Here is a 23,459-nt window from a genome sequence, read left to right on the forward strand (position 1 = left end):
TGATTCATCAAATTTGGTTCGTAACTAGCTAAGATATGTAATGGTTTTAGTGATTGTAACGTTCTTTCTCTCATTTTACTATTGTATAAATATCAATGGGCATCTTAGTTGACATCCTTTTCTTCCTTTTTTTCTTTTCCTCAAGTCTCTTTATATTTTTGAGGTTGCTTTTTTTTTCGTTTCTGGAGTGATGGGTACTAACTTAGCTGAATAGTGGGTCTCTTTACGTAATTTAGGAATGGTATTTTGTACTTTTAGCACTTAGTTCCTCCTCTTTCTTTATCTTTCTCTGCTTTATAAAGATAAAGATATGAAATATTATACACATAAATATGGGGTATGGATCCTTCTATTAAGAAAATATCTAGCAAAATGATAATAGATTTTTGTTTATCTCCTCATCAATAAGTGTGGTCTTGGTGTGGCTAGATACAATGAACGCTTACTTGTTCTACTCAAATTTGAATACCCACTTGTCAAGCTTGCAACTACTCACCAATCAACATCTTCTACTTTAAACTTCTCCAAGACTTGTTTCTTTTTCTCTACCCTAAGTAACATGTATATTATTAAAGAAAATAAAAATCTCTTCAACAATGTTATAATTGGCCATGCGCAGTCTACAATGGATATGTTGAAAAAAATCGAACCTTCGATATGCAAGCTAATAAAGCTGTGCAAGGATACTCAAATCTGTTTAATTCCGTGTGTTAGAAGCAAATATCCGATTGAAGTTTACATGAACGTTATATTATTTATAAGAAAATATTGTTAATGACTTGATGTGTAACATTGATCTTCGAAGTCAAGTTGGTGACATGAGATTAGAATGGGTGGGCGTGTAAACGGTCATAAATCAAAAGTAGTTCAGTTTATATGATGACAAGGCAACTCATCGATCTAACGTATAAGTTCCAATCTATTATAATACCTTTGACGGGTCAATGCCAATCTCCAAGTCTTTATGCACACACACTTATCTTCCAAGTTTTCTTTTCTTTTGATCGACAAAAATAGTTTTCAACATAGAACTCAAGGGAAAACATATTGGCCTAAATTGGGAATTTATCGGGATTTTTGATATAGACTACACATGGGGAAATATTATATCATGGTTACTAATTAAATCAATCAATCCAATCTCCAATTATTGTAAGTTTGAAATAAGACACAGATGGAAGATTCTCAATGGACAGACACTACAATCTCAAATTTCTCAATCTTCAAAAAGAAAAAGAAAGAAACGCTTCAACAAGGAAAATATTTTATAAGAAAGAAACAGAGGACACGTAAGCAGTTTTAGATTACAAAAAAAAAATAAAAATTAGGTAATATTAAGAATCGAAACTCCTTTCTCTAGATCATTATTGTAACAAAAATCGATAGTAATGGAACTAATTAAGGATTATATGATAATAACAAAATTTCGAGGTTGGAAAAAACCTTGGGGGGATTTTGGGAGAAGTCAAAAGAATATGGGGGTTTTGTGCAAATACCCAAAATTGCCTTCCTCATGGTGAGGATACTGCTTCGATGGCGCTTCCTAGTGGCCAAGCAGCTTCCACGGCGTAATCTCCGTATTTCACCTTCTTCACTAACGTTATTGTCTGTGATGGCTTCAATCCTGTTTTGTGGAATATATTATGGAATATCAAAATACGTTTCAAGTAGGAGTTCTCAATTTGGTTTCTAACATATTTTCACCATGGCTTCCAATGATAATGATACATCACTGACTGAACTATCAGAAATCTAACACATTCCAATTCTTATGTGCACTACCGTTATCATGGTCATCAAAAATTATCATTGGACTAATATGTAAACTGAGATTTTGGTTAGTAACTGTATGCTAAGAAAAAAAAACAGGAATGTGTAACTTACCGAATCCATCCACGAGAAGAGTGTATTGGTAAACAAGATCCAAGCACAAGTAAGGAAGATTATCTTCCTCCACACGTGGAAATTTCGATTTCCCTTCTTCCATTCTCATGTTACAAGCTTTGTTGGCCGCCTTCTCAAAGTCAAGTGGTCGAACCTCAGCCACAGGTTGCTTTGGGTCAACAAAACCAGCCTGTCATCATCGTTGATGTAATTTTCCATGATGGCTCAAAGTCTAGTGGTCCAACTATATGATGTTATGCAAGTGCTTAAATAAAGTCAAATAAAAGGCGATTAAAATATTACTTACCTCTGCAGCTCGATCAAAGAAAAATGATGCAACAAACATTTTCTTTTGGCCACCACCGCCTCCACCATTCCATACTCCACCGAAAGTGCATTTCATGTGTGTACACAGTGAATCATTAACTTTGAGTGCGTTAATAGCCACTCGCCGGCATTCATCTAGACTTGTACCGGATGAAGAAGCTGTGGCTTTGAACGCTTTTCCTCCATATTTATAAGTACCTGAAATGAATCACTTAGTTTAAAGCGAAATCTGATATGTACTAGAGCTACAATATATATCCCACTTGTTTCATAGTTTTAGGCTTCTAGCTTTCACTTACCAGTGTAGCCGGTCACGATGCAGGGGTTGTTGGAGTCCTCAGAAACTTTCAAAATCTCAGCTCGGGCAGCAAGTAACCCGTAATGTAGGTAGCTACAATTAGCAAGACGATAAGATATTGCATTAAAGTTGAAAGGATAAATCAAAACCAGTTTTATGTGTAAAATAGAACAAAAACAAAGACAGGTACCCAACCTATGAACATAGAGGAAATACTTCCGTCCCTTCAGATACATTTCTCTGACATAAGAATCCTCGCCTTCTAATGGTTTTGGTGCAGTTGCAGCATCTTCCTCTGATATAGCATATGCCATTTGAACCGAGCCCCCTCCGAGATCAACCACTCCAACTGTATCTGAGTACGGCTTTCCCAAAGTCCTTAGCAAGTAGTTAATTGTCACCTTAAGAATGAAAGTTTTGTTACGTTAAGATAAAACAAGAATCAAAGGTAAAAGACTTGAGTGATCTATACGGACACACAACAAAATACAGGTACAAAAGTCTAACTGTACCATAACAGAATGAAAATACAAACTGGATATAACAATACATGAATTTTTGGAAAGACCTACAACATACCCACTGATAAGACCCTTCCTGAGTTCCATCCAGAACAGTCACTGCATTTGCCTCAGTCTTCAGCCTGCTTCTATCTTTCAAGAGCTCCCTAACCTTAAAAACAAAATTATATTTTAGTATAAAAGCTAGATAAGCAGGCACGTGTTTTAAGAAATCATATACACAAAAATTACCGCTTGCAAAATGTTTTCAGAAGCTTTGTGACCCAAAGCCCTCAAACCTGCAGTCGCCTAGAAATGATGTAATGCAAAACAGTGCAAATGATTAACATAAAAAATGGACGACGACATTGATAGCTCTGATTGTATTTGTGTAAAAGGAAACCATTGCAATACCCCAACTCTGACAGGAGTCTTTGGACGCAACTCACGGGGAACGGAGGCTTCTGCTTTGTCAAGAAGAGATACCAAAGAGTTCGCTGATTGCCGAGGATCATTAGGATATGCACTCAAACCCGGTTTTAGCTGAAACAGAATAAAAGTTCAGACACAAAAGAGTGAGATAAAATGCCAACAAAATGCATTAAACATTGCAGTACAGTGAAACAATGAACAGAGAGAATCTAATCCCATTCCTTCAAGCTTCATGTTTACAGGAGTGAAGAGGCTTTAAGCCAATTTTGAAACTTGAAGAACCAAGATATAATCATATAAGTTTCCCACTATTTCATAATTTGATAAAGTATAGAAACAGAACGAAGGTTTCCAAAACCAACAACAGAAACTTAGCTAAGACTATTCTATCATTGATTACAAGATCTATCTAGCATTGCCAGAGAAAGGTCATTCTTGTGCCTAAGGCAAGATGCCATTATCGGAAAAAGAAGAGCCAATACCTGTAAGAAGAGCTCGAGCTCATTCTCCAAAGGAACGAGATCCAAATTCTGATCGAAACAATAAACATGCACACGGCTTCCAGAACTACCAGCGTCGAAAATCACAGCGTAATTCTTAGGACCCCTAGAATTCGAACCTCCCTCGTGGCTTTTCATCGTGTACTCAATGACAGAGACGGACGTGGACGACCCCGGCATTAACAAAAGCACAAGAGCAATCAACACAATGGGAATCGAAATCACAAGTAGAAGACCTCGATGCCGATGGATCTTATCAGCAAGAGATTCGTGCCGTCCGATCGCTCGCTTCGCCGTCATTTTCCCTCCGTCGATAGAGAGAAGACCTTGATGAGAGTCGGAAGTAGGAGAATGGTTACCGGACAGTCCGGTGGCTAGTCCTGACTCTAATAGCTCAGAAGCGGAAGGAGAACGGTAACGGATCTTGTTTCCCGTGGCGGAGGACGCCGATGTCTTCAAGGACTGCGACGGATCCTTTAACGGATCCAGATCGGCGATCGATAGCAAGTTGCGGGGTTGCTTACCGAATTCTTCGATTCAAATTCTGCCACACAGATCTGAATCGGAGAATTTGCGTGAACGATATGAACCAAAACAAAGACGTTACGTCGTTATATGATTTGATTACGGAAGAGAAGACAATTGGGTAACATCCACGAAAAGCTGATTTTAGTGTAAAGTTTAAGACAAATATTAAAATAGGTTAGGCGAATTAGAGAGCTAAATAAATTTATTTCGGTTTGAGAAAATAAAACCAAACCAAACAAATTAGAGGATTGAACCGAATAGAAGCAAACTAAACCAGAAATTGATAAACTAAAATCGATTCTTAACCGGAAGAGAGTCTGAATGATTTGATTTATGAACAAACAAGAGAAAAGGTTACGTCCTTACGAATCTATAAATTAAGCGAGTGAATCTAAACAAATAACAAGGAGACTTTGATTTTTATTTTTACTTTTGTGTAGTCTCCTTATTTTTTCAGAATGGAACAACTTTTTTGTAGTCTTTCTACGGCCCCAACCGGTGAAGGACCTGACTGGTGGACTCTCAGAATTGGGGTTTTCCTCAAGCTTTCTTTTGTTTCTTCTTCTGGGGTCGAGGTGGAGGGAAGATAGAACGGAAGAGCAATGCGGCAGATAATGCTCCTACGAAGGAACTAATCCAGTAGACGTAGATATGATCCCATGTGTTGTGGGAGCTGTACATGTATGCCCACCCAAATGCCTGCATTTGCAAAACACAAAATGGTTATCGATCTTTGAGGATACAATATTCATAATCCCAGGTTTAAGAGTGTTGGAACTAAACGAATGATGTCAATATGTGACACAGCACCATAGGCTGCTTCTGCAAAATATATCAGGTGACTTATGGGGGTCTGATATAAAATATACGAAAGACAAGAAGAGACCAGTTTTAATCGAAGTAACACAGTTAAAAAATGGGGAATAGCAACTCAATTATGACACATGTGGATGATGCATACACAGCTCTATGATAATATCTGCGAGAGGTTGATGATATAACACAGTGCAAGAAGAAGCACAGAAGTAAGTATTAATCGATTTATGTGACACAGTCTCTGGTGGTTATTATATAGTGAACTAATAGAGTAAACTTATGAGGGGAACAAAACAGAGCATGTGACATGATGTGAACATGCATACTGGATGTATCAGGCAAAGGAATGAGAACATAATGTATACTTACAATGGCAGGATTCATGGCTGGTCCAGTGTATTTAGACCCGGCGACAACAAATGTGATGGTTGCAAGAGCAAGCAAGAACGTCTTAGCGAGCAATCTCCGTGGACCCTTGAGGATAATTAGCAAAACCGCAAAGGTAATACCAAAACTTAAGATCGTTTCTGCAATAGCTCCAGTGTGCACATCAACCTGAAGGGAAGGTCCTGCAATCATATGCTTGTACTTCTCTGGTATAAACTCCATGATGGCCAATGCACCTCCTGCAGCACCAACTGCCTGGAACCACCAAAAAACATTTCACATTTGCTTTTAAAGCATTTTCCAACAAAAGGATATCAAAATCAAGAATCAGTGAAAAGAAGGATCATTTTGTTCCAACCAAAAGGAAATAAAGTCATTTTGCTCGATTTAACTCTCCAAAGAGTACAAGTTACTCCTTGCTAAATCCGGTTTACCAACTTTTACAATTAATAGTCTTTCCATCTCTTTATGTTATACACAGCAGGGAACACGCAAGAAGCTTCAGAGAAAGCTAAGGTACAAATAAAGGAAGATAAGGTTTTCTTTTCCTACTTTAATTAAGTGGTAAACACATAGATCAGCAAACAAACGTAAAAAGTTAGTAAAAGAATCTGATTCTCTCTGTGTTCTTCTTTACAAGAAAACTCAAACCTAACCTAAATTAACAAGATCAAAGTGAGAATATACAAAAAAAAAACAGAAGATCAGACTCATTGTACCAAAATGATCATAGGATAAAAGTAAGCAAAAACAAAAGTCGAATTCTACTACAACCAAACTAAAATGGGGCATACAAGTGGGGAAAAATCTCACGAAAAAGCATATACTATATAGATTTCATACAAAACCAGATTCTAATTCTCAGAGAAAACACAAACCTATATACCCATTTGAAAGAAACTATCACAGATCACAGATATGGACTAAATCAAGTAAACCCAAAACGTAAGAAAAATTCATAATTTAGACTCAAATCAAGAAATGATTTGGATCTCAGAATTTGTATACCTGAGCAGGTAATCTAATAGCCAAAGAGAAAAGAGTATCTCCGGGGATACCAGCGACATAAAAGGCAGCGCTTCCGGTAGGATTGAAGCTAGCACTACCGAAGATAATAGTGAAGATCGAGACGTAGACGAAAATCATCAACGTCAAGATCACCAACGGAGCCCAAGCGATACCCTGCAAATCGCCGGCGGAGATAATCGCAGCCGTCTGAATTCCGAAGGTTGCGGAGAGTACAACCCAAGAGAAGGTCATCAACATATCACCAATCGCCGACTTCACCACACCCATCATCTTCGTCGTGACAAATCTCTCTTGTTCTGTTTTTGGGATCTGGTAGTTGTTACGACGTACTTCGCCCTGTCTGCTTTTGGCTTTTGTCACACCTATTTTCTCCTCTAATAGTTTTATTTATTTATTAATTATCTAATGAAAACGAAGATGTCTTTGAATGAGTGACCTAACCAATGGTCTTATTACACTCTTACTCTTATAGTGATTACGAATATTTCATAAAAGAAGATATTTATTTCAACTATACAGTACGTGGTTTTAAATTCTAAAGTGAGGGATTTTTTAAAAATGTTCAAATTAAGCATAAAATTTTCATATGATTTGGTGGATTTTCTTATAAGTTTAACCTATATATATGAGATCGAAACCATTTTAGATGTATTTCATGTTGTATATAATTTTAGAAATTTCAAAATTTTACATATTTTATGACATACTGGATATCAAACTGTAAATTAGCCATTTTACAACCACAAATTTTTAAATCCTGAATGTAATATGTTTTTGTGGACTTAACATTTTATGACATATATATGTTTATTTTTGCACAAGTGTTATTTTATATCCCATCCTTAGGGAATTTTTTTCTTCTACATGACTTTCTGTTTATTTTTGTTTTGAAACTATACTGATATATATGTTCACTGTAAGGGTAACTCAAACTTGATATATATATATATATATATATATATATATATATTTTTGTTTATTTTTGTTTTGAAACTATGCTGATATATATGTTCACTGTAAGGGTAACTCAAACTTGACATATATATGTTTATTTTTGCACAAGTGTTATTTTATATCCCATCCTTAGGGAATTTTTTTCTTCTACATGACTTTCTGTTTATTTTTGTTTTGAAACTAGGCTGATATATATGTTCACTGTAAGGATAACTCAAACTTGCTATATATATATATATATTTTGTCAACCATTGGGCCATAACTGGCCGGTCTATTAGCCAAATTCCTACATTCATAGGAGCTGAGACTCGATTCCGGGTGTGATGGTGCCTTGTACAAATGGACTCAAACTTGATATATATGCTGACCATCTATTACACCAATTGAATAACCATGATATTGATATACATATACTAGTGTTTGAGAAGGCGTTAATTAGGCGGTGATCCAACGCTTAGCACCTAGAACGTCTACTCGGAATTTAGAAGGTTTAAGCGTTTATACTATAAACTATTATATATGATATTATATACATAATTATACAAAATATGTATAAGAATAATAAAAATATTAAATCAAAGACAAAAAAATGGATGAAAACATTATTTTAATTAATTTTAAATAACATATCAAAGATTTATAATTATGTTTATTGAAGTAAACCTTATAAATTTTAAATTTCTGTAATAAAATTTTGTTTTAAAATACACTAAAATAATGATACTACCATTTTAGACAGTCAAATGGGTCATCTAGGCGGTACTGTAGCGCCTAGAGCCTAGACGCGGTAAAGCCGGACGCTATTGTTGACTGAATTATTAAAGATGTGATTGATTTTTGAATATGTTAAAGTGGTTGCAAAAATGTTTGGTCAAATTTGTTTAATTAGTCAATATATTCATTAGATTTACATTAAATGTTTCTTAACTTCATAACATATATATGTATCTCTTTATTTTCCTATAAATAGATTGTATCCAATGTCTGGTTTTATCATGACATAAAACTAAAACACCTACTAGAAATCAAACACTTCGGTTTCTGAAGCAAAGAATGGGAAGAAAAACTAAGGGGAAGCAAAAGATCGAGATGAAGAAGGTTGACAACTATGGTGATAGGATGATTGCGTTCTCAAAACGTAAAGGCGGAATTTTCAAGAAATTGAACGAGCTCGTATCAATGTGTGACGTCGAAGTTGCTATGTTGGTTTTCTCTCAAGCCGGAAAGCCGTATACGTTCGCATTTCCGTCCATGAACGAAGTGGCTGCCCGGTTGAAGAACCCTTCGGGACAAGAACTTTTTGCCAAAGGCCATACGGGACCGCTAGTGGAAGCTTATAAGAAACAAAGGATCCATGACGGCATAGTTAAAATGGAGGCACTTGAGGAGGAGCTTGCACTAGATCTAGAGGAGCTGAAAGAGGTAAAGAAATCAAGAAAGGAAAAGAAGTTAGACAAAAAGTGGTGGAACATTCCTGAGGATGGCTTGAGCATGAAGGAGATGCAGCGAAGGCACCAAGCGCTTGTCGACTTACATGATAACTTATGTGAATTTTTTTACCCACCAATGGGGAAAGACGGTGGTAGTTCATCTTCTGGTAGTTTGGGATGTGACCATTCTGGTGGTAGCGCATCTGATTAAACTAATAGTTTAGCATGCATGGCTCTCTCTCGATTGAAAAAGATGGTGATGGTTCATTTGCTGGTTGTGCGGGACGTGGACAGTCTGGTGGTGCGTGACTGCGTGTGTCATGATCATTTTTTTTCTTTCTATTGTCAATGTCTTAAAATAAAGGTTTAGTTCGATGATTATTGATATGTTTAACATATGAAAATATTCATCAACTTCTCTATATCTATTGGTCGTCGTTGTATTCTAAATGTTCTTTTCAATGCATTAAAGTTATGTTTTTAGTGTTTTTAATGGTGCTAAGAATCTCTATAAATGAACCATAACTTCGAAGCTTCTATAAGTAAAACAAGATCCATCATATCATAAGCTCTAGTATAGGTATAGCTTTCGATCGGGAGAGGGTTTCCTAAATTACGAGAACAACAATGTACAGTTGTAATTTTTGAAATGAATGTCACATACACAAAACAAAATATACATATTTTTTTTCTTTTTTTGAAAATATTAGAAATCATATAAAACTTTCCAAATTTCTTAGTCAACTACACATAAATATTTTCTTCTTTTTTATAAGGAAAAGTATCACAAGATAATTGACTTATATTTTTCTTAGGAATATTATTATTTGGGCGTTACGTTCTAGAAAAATGGAAACCGTCTACTAAAATGGAGCATCTCGTGAACTCGTGGCAGTCAAACAATGGCCGGCGCAAAGCAGCATGTTCCAAAAAACGCTACGTTTCATGCCGACCCCCGAACCATTCGAAGATTTAAAGAATATTCTAGATCAGCGCGTGAGATGCAAGCGCTACGTCTTCGCCTCAGGAATGACGACATTTGCCAAAATAATATGGATACAACTGTGAATAAGGCAAAGTGTCCATGGGCAATTAGGTCATTTAGTTAAGAAAAAATATTGAATCAGATCTGACTTTTTTCCCAAGAAAAAATCTCAGCCACTAGATCTTTCTCAACCCCTTCTTCACGTTCTTCACTCTTTTAAATAGAGCCCTTCACGGAGCCCATCTCACTCATCATCTCATCACACTGTTAAATCTTTCTCTTTCTCTCTGTGAATCTCATCTTCAACCTCTCTCTCTCGCGTTTTCGATTCAACAATGGGTGAGTCTCTTTCTCTCTCTCTCTCTCTCTCTCTCTCTCTCTCTCTCTCTTTTCCTGAATCTCTTAGCTCGTCTTTGATATTTACGATGTTGTGTTTTCTGATCTGATCGTTTTCGGATTTTTTTTTTTTTTTTTTGTGTTTTTCTCTTGTAGCTGACAAGAAGATTAAGATCGGAATCAACGGTGAGTTTCGGATTGATTTTTATATATTTGTTAGGTTTTTGTTGATTCTCTTGTATATCTAGATCTAGAATCTGACTCTTGGGGGTTTGTGTAATCGCTAGGATTCGGAAGAATCGGTCGTTTGGTCGCTAGGGTTGTTCTTCAGAGGGACGATGTTGAGCTCGTCGCCGTCAACGACCCCTTCATCACTACTGAGTACATGGTTAGTGTTTTCTTCCTTGGTTTTAACGCTGATTCGATCATTGGTTGGTTAATATTATCTGTTGATTATAAGATTCAATTAGTCACTCAGATCTCCTTATATATTCACGTTTGTGCATGTGATTTTGATGATTTGTTTAAGAGCTCAGATCCGAAAATAGTTCAGTGTTCTCTTTTCATCTTGATTAGCTGGTTGGATCATGTGTGAATCTAATGATTGCTTTAGTGTCCCGTTATTGTATTGATTGCTCTAGTGTCCCGTTATTGACTTGATTTTGAACATTTAAATTGATTGCGCTCTGTGTGTTATTGCTGCAGACCTACATGTTCAAGTACGACAGTGTTCACGGTCAATGGAAGCACAATGAACTCAAGATCAAGGATGACAAGACCCTTCTCTTCGGTGAGAAGCCAGTCACTGTCTTCGGCATCAGGTACATCTATGGTTCTTTATCTGTCTTTATTTATGCATATTTTATATTAGTTGGGAGTTTCAGTCTCATTAGTTTTTGGTATTTGTGAAGGAACCCTGAGGATATCCCATGGGCTGAGGCTGGAGCAGACTACGTTGTTGAGTCTACCGGTGTCTTCACTGACAAGGACAAGGCTGCTGCTCACTTGAAGGTTTGTCTTGTTTTATTTGATTATACTATGTTTGGTATGGATGGATGTCGTTTCCTGCTAGTATTTGCTTTACTATCCATTAAACTAAATGAGTGACTTGTTGTTTGTTCAGGGTGGTGCCAAGAAGGTTGTCATCTCTGCCCCCAGCAAAGACGCTCCCATGTTTGTTGTTGGTGTCAATGAGCACGAATACAAGTCAGACCTTGACATTGTCTCCAACGCTAGTTGCACCACTAACTGCCTTGCTCCCCTTGCCAAGGTATATTATCTGATAATCTAAAGAAGAATTTGACTGTTTCTCAGACCTCTCCAATTGAGTAATCTTTGGTTTCTTTGTGTAGGTTATCAACGACAGGTTTGGAATTGTTGAGGGTCTTATGACTACCGTCCACTCAATCACTGGTAATTTTCTCCATCTTCAATAAACTCATGACAGTCTATTCTATTCGAACCTATATATGTGAAAATACTGTTACCTAAATGATTTGACTTATTACATCAGCTACCCAGAAGACCGTTGATGGTCCATCAATGAAGGACTGGAGAGGTGGAAGAGCTGCCTCATTCAACATTATTCCCAGCAGCACTGGAGCTGCCAAGGCCGTCGGAAAGGTGCTTCCAGCCCTTAACGGAAAGTTGACCGGAATGTCTTTCCGTGTTCCAACTGTGGATGTCTCAGTTGTTGACCTCACCGTCAGACTCGAGAAGGCTGCTACCTACGATGAAATCAAAAAGGCTATCAAGTAAGCTTTTGGGCAACCATACAAATTCAATTTCCTTAGATTCCAGTAGTGATCATCAATGTACTCATTTAAGTGTTTGTATCACCAAAATACAGGGAGGAATCTGAAGGCAAGCTAAAGGGAATCCTTGGATACACCGAAGATGATGTTGTCTCAACTGACTTCGTTGGTGACAACAGGTCGAGCATCTTTGACGCCAAGGCCGGAATTGCATTGAGCGACAAGTTTGTGAAATTGGTGTCATGGTACGACAACGAATGGGGTTACAGTTCCCGTGTGGTCGATTTGATCGTCCACATGTCCAAGGCCTAAATCTAAGAAGCAGATGTCGAATGATGGGGAGTGGAAAGTCATATGTTCATCCCTAGATTGTTCTGAATTTGTCGTTTTTCTAATAAAATTTCTTTGAACTTGAACCTTGTTTTTTTTTTTTTGTGTTATGGTTTTTGCTATTCTCATTCATGTGAGGTGATGGGAATTTGTAGACCGATGTTTTAATGAAAGCCATTTTCGTTTACCTTTTTTGTTTTATACTACTCTACTCACATAACATAAGAATAACAAAAGCATAAGAAATTCGTTAAAAAGTTTCGTCATCTATATAATGCATCTCAAATTCTCAACCTTCATACACATCCTTGTTGAAGTATTTTAATGATTGGATTTTTAGAAATTAGGACAGTACTGTATGAGGTTTTAATCAAATAACCATTACTAATCATCCATCACCAAGACTTCTTTTAACCATCTCACCATACATTTTTTTTATCTCTGATCAAACAGCTGTTCGACAAGAGAGATATGTAATAGAGAAAAGCTGTGAAACAGGAGAAGAAGCTTAACCGGAAATACCGATTTAGCGTTTTATGTCTAAGTGTTGCCATAAAAATTATGAAGCAATGTAAGTAGGCACAAAAAGCTTGTTAATAAATACCGATTAGAAGACTTAAGCTTGTCTTAATTACAACATAATTCATCAGAAACCAGAACCTAACCGGTGTTGAAACCAAAACGGTATTTGGGCTTTAAATGGGCCACCATGTAATATTCTATGGACCCAAAAACCCTACTCTGCGATTTAGTCCTCGTCAAATCTCTCCGGCGAGACGGCCGTCGTCGTTCTCACATTTTCCCATTCCCTCCAGCTCTCAGGTACGAGCTTTTGAGTTTTAATGTCTCAATTATGTTCGTTAAGATCCGAATTTCATTTTATGGCGATAAAAATTGGATTTTTATGTGGTTGCAGTTGAAGAACCCTCGATTCTGGGTTTTAGAATTCTCCTGATGTCTTGGCTTATACAAAATCGTATTGGAAACACCTTTTCACGTCTTAAACCTTCGGTTTCTACCGCTCTTACCTCAACCTTCATCAAGAATCTCTCTACAGCTTCGGAGCAGTTACCTGAGACACTTGATGAATCTTCTTCACAGTCTGAGGAGATTTGGAATGTTATTGTAGGTAGAGCAGGTGATAGAGACAGTGAAGATGAGGTTTTTAATCGTCTATCAAACGATGAAGTCTGTAACAGAATCAATCTCTCTGATGGTTTGGTTCATAAGCTGCTTCATAGGTTTAGAGATGACTGGAGATCTGCTCTTGGTGTTCTGAGATGGGCTGAGTCTTGTAAAGGGCACAAACATTCTAATGATTGTTACGATACGGCGGTGGATATTCTCGGGAAGGCGAAGAAATGGGATCGGATGAAGGAGTTTGTGGAGAGGATGAGAGGTGATAAACTTGTTACTTTGAACACTGTTGCTAAGATCATGAGGAGATTTGCTGGTGCAGGGGAATGGGAAGAAGCAGTGGGGATATTTGATAGATTGAGTGAGTTTGGATTGGAGAAGAACACAGAATCGATGAATCTGCTGCTCGATACGCTTTGCAAGGAGAAAAGAGTCGAGCAGGCTCGAGTAGTTTTGTTAGAGCTTAGGTCACATATTACACCAAATGCTCATACGTTTAATATCTTCATTCATGGTTGGTGTAAGGCAAATAGAGTCGAGGAAGCTCTTTGGACGATCCAAGAGATGAAAGGACATGGGTTTCAGCCTTGTGTGATTAGCTATACGACGATTATAAGGTGTTATTGTCAGCAGTCTGAGTTTATTAAGGTCTATGAGATGTTAAGTGAAATGGAAGCTAATGGGTCTCCTCCGAATTCTATTACTTACACGACTATTATGGCTTCTCTTAATGCACAGAAAGAGTTTGAGGAGGCATTACGGGTGGCTACAAGGATGAAAAGATCCGGTTGTAAACCTGATGTTCTTTTCTACAACTGTTTGATTCACACGCTTGCTAGAGCTGGTCGGTTAGAAGAAGCTGAGCGGGTTTTCAGAGTTGAGATGCCAGAACTTGGTGTTTCCATGAATACATCTACCTATAACTCTATGATCGCTATGTACTGCCATCACGATGAGGAACACAAGGCGGTTGAGCTTCTCAAGGAAATGGAAAGTTGCAAGCTTTGTGTTCCGGATGTTCATACGTATCATCCGTTGCTGAGATCTTGTTTTAAGAGAGGAGATGTAGTTGAGGTTGGGAAATTATTGAAAGAAATGGTGACTAAACATCACCTCAGCCTCGATGAATCGACTTATACTTTTCTGATACAGAGGTTATGCAGAGCCAATATGTGTGAGTGGGCGTATTGTCTATTCGAAGAGATGATTAGCCAAGATATCAAGCCGAGGCACCGGACTTGTTTGCTACTCTTGGAAGAGGTCAAGAAGAAGAATATGCATGAATCCGCTGAGAGAATCGAACACATCATGAAGACTGTGAAACTCACTGCCCCTGTAAAGTGAGATTTTTACTATGAATGGACCTGTAATTTCTTGCGGCTTATGGTTAAGAGAGAGGTTACACAATTTGTGGTACTGTTTTGAATAGGGAGAGATTGTAGATTGTGATAATTTGTGCACTCCAGGCTTTAGAAAGAAGACAAGACCAGATCATGCATAAAAATGTTCATTGTGTTCTTCATTCAACCACATTGTTGTGTAGATTTATTTCAAATACAAGAATAGCTAATAAGGTTTGTAACTCTGGAGTTGATTGATTCTGACACAATCTTGAAAGTAAAGGAGGTTGGTTAGGCAAGCTGTGTTTGTTGTCTGCTCTGACTCAAATCTTTTTAAGGGTCTCTTACGTCTGAAGATCCAGTCTTACAAGATTTATACACATGAGAAATAAGGAAAAACACTTACTTTAATATATATAAGCATTGAGTTTAGGGAACAGATGCATGTGTCTTTGGATGCGTCCACACTCCACACCGACAGAAAGGTAGATCCATATTACTTACCCCAAAAGCCCAAACAAAACAAAAAAAATTACTATCTTTTTAGGATTTTTTGTTTTCTAATTGAGTAGTCTTCTTCAACCACGTAATGATGATGGTTAAGCTTTAACTACGAATCATTATGCATTTTTAGTGAATTATTGAGTAGATAGATATTATTAAGGGCCCTCAAGTGGTTAAGCTAGCTGCCACAAAGGTGGCACTTTTTACTTGGTCTACATCTATCAAATTGCAGATTTATTGTTCACAACGTACAAAACCTACTAAAATAATACCTCCACGGCTCCACGTCTGGTTTCAACAAAACGAGCGACGCGTCTAATTAGATGAAACATCCCATTCAATTATTACTTTTGAACTTTACTGAAATATATAACCGTAACAAGATCCTGCTACGTATTTATATATCTCAAAAAACCAAAACAAAAATTCTTGCTGCATAGTAATATTCTTTTACACATTCTTCTTTCTTTCTGGAAAAATTAAACTTTTTAAAGATCATAAAAAGAGATTAACAATAATAAAAAGGATTAAATATGGTCCACTCACGGGGAATGGAATCTTGTATATCTTCGATGCTCCCAAAATTACTATTTTTATACTTTTTCTGGTAACACATAAACACAAGTTCCGTCCATCTCCGCCACAACAACACAATCTTCAAGACTTTCTCCTTTTTTTGTTGTCTTCTGCTTCATCACTTTGTGTTCGTCGTAAACCATTCATATTCTTCTTTGTATTCTACTTCCTCTGTTTTCTCGTTATTTCCCTTATTATCACATATGCTCTGTTTTTTTAATCTTTGAGAGTCTTTAATTTTGGTTTAACAAAAACCGAGTAAAACCCGGTTCATTATCTAAACCGGAAATGCCACCGCCGATATTTCCTCTCCGGTGGGAAAGCACCGGAGACCAGTGGTGGTACGCTTCACCGATCGATTGCGCAGCCGCGAACGGTCTATACGACGTTGTCATCGAGCTTCTTCACCAAGACACGAACCTCCTCGTTAAACTCACTTCCCTCCGCCGTATCCGCCGCCTCGAAACCGTCTGGGACGACGGAGAAGACGGTGGTAATAACAACTGCCACGTGGCTCTAAACCGCGCCCGCGTCGCTAGAAGACTACTAGAAGAGTGCGAAATCGGAAACGGAGATAACTCTCTCATCAGAGCTGGCTACGGCGGCTGGCTGCTTTACACCGCCGCTTCCGCCGGAGATTTAGAATTCGTGAAGAAGCTTCTAGAGAGAGATCCGCTTCTCGTGTTCGGAGAAGGAGAATACGGCGTCACTGATATCCTCTACGCGGCGGCACGAGGTCGAAACGACGACGTGTTCCGTCTCGTTCTTGACTTCGCTTTGTTGCCGGCTGATATCGCCGGCGTTGAAGAAATCAACGGTAAAAAGTTAACAGAGAGACAGTTAATAGTAAAAGAGGAGATGGTAAAAAGAGGAGTCCACAGTGCCGCGAGAGGCGGACACGTGACAATCCTCGATGAACTTTTACCTTCTGGCAGATACGACGACGTCAAAACTCAGAGATGCTTTTGGTTCTACTCTGTTACACTCTGCTTCTAGCAGAGCTCAAATCGAAGTAAGAAACTACACAAATCATATAACTATTAATTATGAATGTATATATTAAAGTATGTATATTTAATGTAGGTGGTGAAGTATCTTGTATCCAAGTATGATTCAATAATGGAGGTTCAAGATAGCCATGGAAACACCGCGTTACATATAGCTGCTTACAAGGGTCACTTAGATGTAGTGGAGGTTCTTATAAACGAATCTCCACCGTTGATATCAGTTGTCAACGGAGATGGTGACACGTTTCTACACACGGTCGTCTCTGGTTTTGCTGCGTCCGGGTTTAAACGGTTGGACCGGCAGATGGAGCTTTTGAAGAAGTTAGTAGTCTCAGAAGAAGTTGACTTTTCTGAGATTGTCAACGTTAGAAACTGTAACGGAAGAACTGTGATTCATCTAGCTGTGATGGATAATCTTAACGCCGTTAGACCTGACGTCGTTGAGAGTCTGTTGAGAATCCCTAGCGTTGATCTTAACGTCGTTGATTCTTATGGAATGACGGCCGTTGATTTGCTTAAACGGCAAACGCCGAAAACGCTCGTTTCTGAGTTGTTGATCAAACGGCTTGTTTCCGCTGGTGGGAGATCAAACTGCGGTGAGAGCGTTTCGCGGTTTAGAGAAGAGCGTTATGGATTCTGCGGTAGTCCTGGAACTTCGTTTGAGATATCTGATTCTGAGATTTTTCTATTCACGGCGGCGAGAACTGATCACACCGCTGAGTTAAGAAGTCCAGAGAGAGAGAGTTTTGATGGGATCAGTGAGTGTTCTACTGAAATCTCCACGCATTCGAAACGTAAACGCCACGGTAGCGGTGGGGGAGGAACAGGAGCGCGTCTTAAGCTTCTTTTACGGTGGGCGAAGAAGGAAGAGTCGGAGGAGAATAACAACAACAACCGTCGTGTTCCTCTCAGAGAGATGTATTCGCCGTCGGGTTGTAACAGAGGAGGAGGAAGAGCGTTTCCGATGAGAACAGAGAGTGGTGATCTCCCGAGTTTAGCAGTGAGATTGAAGTTTACTCAAGGGTTGATGAAAGGTGTCGTGGTTCAAGAATCTCCTAGGTTCGTGTTCTCTCCTCCGGCGGTTTCTGATTACTCTGGAGCTCCGTCGTCGGCTTGCTCGTCGCCGTTTCAGACGGTTTCTTCGGAGTTAGGGAGAAGAACACCAGCGATGAAGAAGAAAAAGGGATCTTTTATGGATAGATACTTGTGTTTTGGGGGTAAAGGATTAGCCATTGATGGTTCTTCTGAGATTAATAATGGCTCTGGTCATCGTCTCCGTCCACGGAGTTTCAAACGAGCCATCTCTTTGGTTTCTTCTTGAAAATACAGAGTTTTCTTTTGTTACACGTAATCTTTACCCTTTAACTCAAGGGGTTACATTTAAATTCATATAATTGTAAGAAAAGTGAAATAAAAATAGATTCTTGGTTTTTATAAAAGGAAAATTGAAGTTTGAAAGTATTATTTTCGTTTTTTTTTTAATTGGGATAATTAGTAAATTATATACATCTCCGTATTGGGTTAGGAGTTTTTTTTTTTTTTTTTATATATAATCAAATTACTAATTTCCTTTTCTCTATATCCTATCCTATCTACAAAACTCTAGTTCATGTGTAATTAGGAGTAGAGTCCTATTTTAAAACTTCAAAACAGTTCCAAGTAAACTTCAAAACCCTAGTTTTTCTCTATCGTTCTTTTGTGTGTCAAGTTCAATCGAACAGACGAAGACGCTCCGTTTGAACTAGGGTTTGTGCTGTTTTCTGTCGAGTTTTCATCATGTTTGTTAGAATGGTTACGGAAACCAAACTGATCATAAACCTCGGCTCTGAAGCCAATCGATCGAGGAAGAAGCGTGGAGGTGAAGAGGTAGAAGAAGAGCTTGATCAGGCAAATACGAAGAAGAAGCAAAAGATGGATTGCGATCGCGAGTTGTTGTCCTTGCATGATCTGTGTCTAGAGTTACTAAAATCGATGAGAGACGAATGGTTAGGTTGGCGTTTTGAGGAGCTTGTCATTGAAAACCCTGATTATTTCTCTGTTATATCAAAGCCAATGGATTTCGTCACAATCAAGTCCAAACTCGCCAAGAATCTATACGTGGATATTGCTGAAGAGTTTCCCAGAGATGTTCAATTAGTGTTCGAGAATGCGATTCGCTATTATCCTCCTGAGAGTTCGCTTCACAAGAACGCTAAGAAGCTTAAGAAGTTTTTTGAGTTGAGGTGGGAATCGGTGAAGAAGAAGATAGCTTGTGGGAGAGTTAACTTGGACCAAAAGGTTTCTCGTTTGATAAATCCAGTGAAAGAGCAGAGCAAAGAGGACAAGCCTGAGAGCAAATTCGAATTCGATCAAGGTTTAATGCCCTTATCTCCTACGAAGGCTCTTCGTGCGGCAACAATCAGGATTCGATTTGCAGATACTATCGTGAAGGCCAAATATAGAAAGCTTATCGACGAGAGTGGTGGTAACAAAGCTGATGTGATGATGAGAATACAGAAAGAAAAGCAACTTTTAGAAAAAAGGGAACGTGAAGTGAAAGCTAGAATTGAAGGTGAGCCTAGAGCCGCCAGGTTGAAAGTGCTATGCAAGGAACGGCTTGCAATAGAGGAGTTGGAAGAAGAAGCCAAATTCAATATTGTAGATAACTCGCAAACTATGAAGGAGATGGTGAAACTCTGTGGTCGATCCTATCTGGCAAGAAGAGCTCGGAGGATTGAAGAAGAGCTTGGTCTGTTTTTAAGAATTGAGGATTATTGGCCGGAACTGGAAGAGATTAAGGAGGAGGGAGAAATCTAGTAGAGACTCCTACATAAACGTCTCGTGTAATTACTTATGGCCAACCTTTCATTCTGCATTCGAGGAATCCTTGGCCGATTGTTCAATCCCAGTTCCTTAAGTTGCAAGTTTCTATTCAGCTGTTATATTATTGGTTTATTTTTGTTTCGTAACAGTGTTTTGTTTTGGTTTTCTGGTTTTAAGTAAATCTATATGATTATGACAGGAATTAGAGAAGTTTGAGGCAAAACTGAAATAGGAACAGAAAAGTAAAATCAGTACGGATTACATCACTAAAACTGGTGTTTTGTCATCTACATCCATTTCCTAAAGTAACAACAAAAACTTAAAAACATAGGAGTATATCACAATCACGATCACTTTTGGAGTTCACCATTTCTTCCCAGCAACCTCATGGCTCACGTGTTCATAGCAAGAACTTGAATTAACTTCAATCTGTCACAACCAGAGAAGAAAAAAGAAACTGAAATATATAAATTGGTAACTACAGTGAAACTACAAATCCAAGAGAGCTGGAAATTGAGGATCACCAAATGAGATAAAGACAGATAACATTCAGATGCATCAAACAAGGTAAGAATTTGGTTAAGGATACAAAAGAGGATACGGATTCACACATAATTGCTCTGATGCTCCAGGTAAACTTTTTACTGCAAGATCATCGGGATATAGCACCCATTTCAAAGTCAGACCAGCCCACACGGTGAAAAGGAGATAGAGAGGTGGTTCCAAATTGACTTACCTTCTTTTTAATTTCACTCCCTTTATGTTGGATTATATCTATCTTCAAACGAATTTTGTTTCCTAGGTTCCCGACTGCGGCGGTCACAAGGATCATCCCTTTTGGTCCTGTAATCTGATGAACTCTTCTCACGAGATGATCTGTGGCTTCGATGATAAGACTTATTTGCAAGGCTATGTCGTTTGGTCCTTGTGAACTCATCATCTCTTCGATCACTGTGCTTGTCATCTCTTCGATCACTGTGCTTATATGATCTGTGACTCTTCTGTCTCTGCGATCTACTTAAATCATACTCCTCATGCCGGTTTACTTTATCTGTATTGTTTCTATTATCCTTTGAATATTCAATATCTGCATGTTTCTCTCCTTTCCATTGCTTATAGACTCTTGATGATGCATCTGTTAATGTTGATGGTGCAGTATTGTATCCAACGTCACTTTCTTTCTGATCGTTGCCTATAGAAGACGGGGATTGTAATGGCATTCCTTTCTCAAAACATCCAATCCCTCCTGCTAGCTTAATTTCTTCTGTATATTCTTCTATTATATCACGCAACACCTACAAAACAAAAGATAGAGAAAAATCACTGAAAGAAGCGGATAATGCAAGTTTATTTGCTAACTGAACTATGGTCATAATGGAAGTACGATTTTGGAAAGGGCCAGTTTTCTCAATTCCACACTTTTTCTATCCAAATATTCACTGATCATTTTGCATCAAAACATTCAAAACACAAGAAATTGTGATTACCATAGGCATTGAAAAGGAAACCGCTTCTTACCTGTCGAGGCGTTCGTTTCACCTTCTTACCACGGTATGACATTCTCCTACGCTTGTAATCTCTCTCTTCAGCTAAAAGCTCTTCTCTTGTCTTCATTTTATTCATATCCTACACCGTTATAAACAATATACATATACAGTTCAGTTCCTTCAATATAAGTTCCCTACAGTAATATTTGTTTCTTTCATGTTATATAACAGTTAGTTTAGTATTAACCTGATTTGATGAGCGTTGTCTCGGAAGACCATCATGATCAATAATAGGCTGGTAGCTAGAACGTCTTTTCCGTTCTTCCTCAGCTTTAGCTGTCATAACACCAAGCTCGGCCAGCCTACAGATTGACAGAGAGACATCATGAGCAATCAAACTCATATCCAAACATGATATGATTAAATAGCCTTTGAAAGATTTCAAACCTACCGCTGATATCTTGTTAGTGGTTGGGCATATCGTATCGCCCTTATTTTCCCTTCAAGCATGGATCTTTCATACAATGCTGCAACAGCTGCTGCAACACGGGACACAGATATCACCTGAGCACTGTCCAAAGTTTTGCCTCCTTCCCCACCTGAACTACTCTCTAAGGGCTTCTCCATCTTCCCATCCTTATTACTCAACCTTGCATCATCCAGTGTGGTTCTTTCAGACCGAAACAACATTATATGAGAGGCGGATTCTACTATGAACTGTTTAAACATATCTAGAGCAAAAAACTTGCAATTTCCTTCTCCATACAAGACAGCAAGTTGAGAAGCTAACCAAGAAAACACTCGAACCAAGACTGGACACTCAAATACTCTACTTTTGCATCCCATAATCTTCTGCACACCAACAGCATTAACATCAGACTCCAACATAAACCCACAAGCTTCTTTCACAACCGGTTTCAAACACAACCGAAAGAGCAAGAATATATGATCTCTCATGTAAGTATCAATTATTACACCATATCTCGTAGAATTAACCAGAATCCATGAGCTCAACTCGCTCGTTTCAATCACTTTCAAACCCATTATAGCAGAAAGAACACTATAGGAATACGAATTAGGGTAATCCCTCCACTGATCAATCTCACTCTTTATTGAACAGAGCTCAGACGGTAATATCCCTAGCTTACTATCTTCCTCCTTCTCATCAGAAACTACCAAATCACTACATTCCACAGATAAAACATTAGGAAGTGTTAAAGTTCGCTTTTTTACATCGAGCTCGGAGAAGTTCACAGCTCCAGGACAATCTTTGTAGAAGAAACTAGTTCCAAAATCAGCTAACTCATAATCTAAGGAGACACAGAGATCACCAGCATCGTTGTTCATCTGTACTTCACAGGGTAACTCGAGTGTGTTCCGGTAACTACTAAAGGATCCAAGAAGGTGAGTGAGGTCAAGAGGATTTGGGCAACGAAGTGAATGGAGAAAGAGAGCTTCTGGTGGCATTAAGTGATTTGAATCAAAAGGGCAACGAACAAAACCGCCATTTCCGTCCTTGTGGAGAAGATGAGAGTGGTCTAAAGCTAGATTTTGAGAGAGAGAATCTAGGGTTCTTTGACATTCCGACAACAGAGACTGTAAAGATGTGATCGTACCGGAGAGCTCGCGAATCGGCGGCGGAGATTGAGCGATGGGGTGAGTGTTAAGGTTTTGAAGAGGAGGTGACGGAGGAGGTCGAAAGAAGAAATTAGGATTAGGGTTTGGAGGAGGATAATGGTGGAAGAAGTTCGGTTTAGGGTTTTGATAGTGCGGAAACGACGGTGGTCGATCCATGTGTTCCGGCGACGGTGAACTTCACTGAAAACGCTGTGAATTGAACCGTGTGATTCGCAACGAGACGTTTCCTATATAAAGCCCATTTAACGAGGCCCATTAATCTCCTTATCCGGTCCATATCCATATTCTATTTTTCTTTAAATAGATTAATCTTTTTTTAGCTTATTAGGAAAAGATAAGATAGTATACGTCTGATTTGATTTTATATTATACGTGAAGTATAATAATATGAGAGAAAACGTTGTGAACTCTAATTATTTTATAAAATTGTATTTTATTTATTTGTTCTGTATTTGTTACACTTTACTAAATGTTTTA

At 38.3% G+C, this 23,459-nt stretch overlaps 8 protein-coding genes across 11 annotated transcripts; 5 read left to right on the forward strand and 3 right to left on the reverse strand.

Moving 5' to 3' along the window:
* Positions 1-1,247: 1,247 nt before the first annotated feature.
* Positions 1,248-4,750, reverse strand: LOC104744513 (apyrase 1). Its single transcript, XM_010465580.2, has 9 exons — positions 3,924-4,750; positions 3,424-3,552; positions 3,262-3,318; positions 3,089-3,181; positions 2,705-2,910; positions 2,511-2,602; positions 2,192-2,409; positions 1,885-2,074; positions 1,248-1,624 (listed from the first exon to the last, which is right to left on the reverse strand). The coding sequence occupies exons 1-9, from the start codon at positions 4,239-4,241 to the stop codon at positions 1,512-1,514; spliced, it is 1,416 nt and encodes a 471-aa protein (XP_010463882.1). The 5' UTR covers positions 4,242-4,750; the 3' UTR covers positions 1,248-1,511.
* On the reverse strand, positions 4,750-7,174 carry LOC104744514 (aquaporin SIP1-1). The gene is made up of 3 exons (XM_010465581.3): positions 6,681-7,174; positions 5,655-5,927; positions 4,750-5,168 (listed from the first exon to the last, which is right to left on the reverse strand). Exons 1-3 carry the CDS (start codon positions 6,969-6,971, stop codon positions 5,010-5,012), a joined length of 723 nt encoding a protein of 240 aa, XP_010463883.2. The 5' UTR covers positions 6,972-7,174; the 3' UTR covers positions 4,750-5,009.
* A 1,480-nt stretch (positions 7,175-8,654) lies between these two features.
* Positions 8,655-9,574, forward strand: LOC104744516 (agamous-like MADS-box protein AGL62). The gene has a single exon (XM_010465582.2). The coding sequence runs from the start codon at positions 8,710-8,712 to the stop codon at positions 9,295-9,297; it is 588 nt and encodes a 195-aa protein (XP_010463884.1). The 5' UTR covers positions 8,655-8,709; the 3' UTR covers positions 9,298-9,574.
* Positions 9,575-10,166: 592 nt separating this feature from the next.
* LOC104744517 (glyceraldehyde-3-phosphate dehydrogenase GAPC1, cytosolic) lies at positions 10,167-12,678 on the forward strand. Its single transcript, XM_010465583.2, has 9 exons — positions 10,167-10,410; positions 10,564-10,593; positions 10,695-10,795; positions 11,113-11,228; positions 11,319-11,418; positions 11,531-11,677; positions 11,760-11,820; positions 11,921-12,161; positions 12,257-12,678. Exons 1-9 carry the CDS (start codon positions 10,407-10,409, stop codon positions 12,471-12,473), a joined length of 1,017 nt encoding a protein of 338 aa, XP_010463885.1. The 5' UTR covers positions 10,167-10,406; the 3' UTR covers positions 12,474-12,678.
* Positions 12,679-13,184: 506 nt separating this feature from the next.
* Positions 13,185-15,267, forward strand: LOC104744518 (Tetratricopeptide repeat (TPR)-like superfamily protein). Its single transcript, XM_010465584.3, has 2 exons — positions 13,185-13,313; positions 13,408-15,267. Exon 2 carries the CDS (start codon positions 13,446-13,448, stop codon positions 14,970-14,972), a length of 1,527 nt encoding a protein of 508 aa, XP_010463886.1. The 5' UTR covers positions 13,185-13,313; positions 13,408-13,445; the 3' UTR covers positions 14,973-15,267.
* Positions 15,268-16,184: 917 nt separating this feature from the next.
* LOC104744519 (uncharacterized) lies at positions 16,185-18,494 on the forward strand. Its single transcript, XM_087488742.1, is given in 3 exon segments — positions 16,185-16,995; positions 16,997-17,060; positions 17,132-18,494. Coding segments are annotated over 3 exon segments (1,968 nt in total). The 5' UTR covers positions 16,185-16,336; the 3' UTR covers positions 18,377-18,494.
* A 349-nt stretch (positions 18,495-18,843) lies between these two features.
* LOC104747988 (transcription factor GTE12-like) lies at positions 18,844-19,851 on the forward strand. The gene has a single exon (XM_010469687.1). The coding sequence runs from the start codon at positions 18,844-18,846 to the stop codon at positions 19,849-19,851; it is 1,008 nt and encodes a 335-aa protein (XP_010467989.1).
* Positions 19,852-20,068: 217 nt separating this feature from the next.
* On the reverse strand, positions 20,069-23,196 carry LOC104744520 (U11/U12 small nuclear ribonucleoprotein 48 kDa protein-like). 4 transcript variants are annotated; one of them, XM_087488741.1, is made up of 6 exons: positions 22,135-23,182; positions 21,796-21,993; positions 21,592-21,706; positions 21,376-21,483; positions 20,594-21,152; positions 20,069-20,286 (listed from the first exon to the last, which is right to left on the reverse strand). In XM_087488741.1, the coding sequence occupies exons 1-5, from the start codon at positions 23,136-23,138 to the stop codon at positions 20,616-20,618; spliced, it is 1,962 nt and encodes a 653-aa protein (XP_087344867.1). In that variant the 5' UTR covers positions 23,139-23,182; the 3' UTR covers positions 20,069-20,286; positions 20,594-20,615. The 4 variants fall into 4 exon arrangements, with proteins under 4 accessions (XP_087344867.1, XP_010463891.1, XP_010463890.1 ...); XM_010465589.3 differs by having other exon boundaries at positions 20,069-20,501; XM_010465588.3 differs by having other exon boundaries at positions 21,796-23,196.
* Positions 23,197-23,459: the final 263 nt, after the last annotated feature.

Source organism: Camelina sativa, chromosome 15 (genome assembly GCF_030686135.1).
Source record: "Camelina sativa cultivar CO46 ecotype springtype chromosome 15, ASM3068613v1".
Taxonomy (NCBI): Eukaryota; Viridiplantae; Streptophyta; class Magnoliopsida; order Brassicales; family Brassicaceae; genus Camelina; species Camelina sativa.

Coding starts and splice junctions, on each gene's coding strand:
- LOC104744518 (XM_010465584.3), top strand. CDS start 13,446: ATGTCTTGGCTTATACAAAATCGTATTGGAAACACCTTTTCACGTCTT.
- LOC104744517 (XM_010465583.2), top strand. Junction 11,229..11,318: donor GTCACTGTCTTCGGCATCAG/GTACATCTATGG, acceptor GTATTTGTGAAG/GAACCCTGAGGATATCCCAT. Junction 12,162..12,256: donor GAAATCAAAAAGGCTATCAA/GTAAGCTTTTGG, acceptor ACCAAAATACAG/GGAGGAATCTGAAGGCAAGC.
- LOC104744516 (XM_010465582.2), top strand. CDS start 8,710: ATGGGAAGAAAAACTAAGGGGAAGCAAAAGATCGAGATGAAGAAGGTT.
- LOC104744520 (XM_010465588.3), bottom strand. CDS start 23,138: ATGGATCGACCACCGTCGTTTCCGCACTATCAAAACCCTAAACCGAAC. Junction 21,484..21,591: donor GACAACGCTCATCAAATCAG/GTTAATACTAAA, acceptor ATAACGGTGTAG/GATATGAATAAAATGAAGAC. Junction 21,153..21,375: donor TGAAACGAACGCCTCGACAG/GTAAGAAGCGGT, acceptor TTTGTTTTGTAG/GTGTTGCGTGATATAATAGA.
- LOC104747988 (XM_010469687.1), top strand. CDS start 18,844: ATGGTTACGGAAACCAAACTGATCATAAACCTCGGCTCTGAAGCCAAT.
- LOC104744513 (XM_010465580.2), bottom strand. CDS start 4,241: ATGACGGCGAAGCGAGCGATCGGACGGCACGAATCTCTTGCTGATAAG. Junction 3,182..3,261: donor CTGAAAACATTTTGCAAGCG/GTAATTTTTGTG, acceptor TTTGTTTTTAAG/GTTAGGGAGCTCTTGAAAGA. Junction 1,625..1,884: donor TCTTCTCGTGGATGGATTCG/GTAAGTTACACA, acceptor TCCACAAAACAG/GATTGAAGCCATCACAGACA.
- LOC104744514 (XM_010465581.3), bottom strand. CDS start 6,971: ATGATGGGTGTGGTGAAGTCGGCGATTGGTGATATGTTGATGACCTTC. Junction 5,928..6,680: donor CTATTAGATTACCTGCTCAG/GTATACAAATTC, acceptor TGGTGGTTCCAG/GCAGTTGGTGCTGCAGGAGG. Junction 5,169..5,654: donor CAGCCATGAATCCTGCCATT/GTAAGTATACAT, acceptor TTGCAAATGCAG/GCATTTGGGTGGGCATACAT.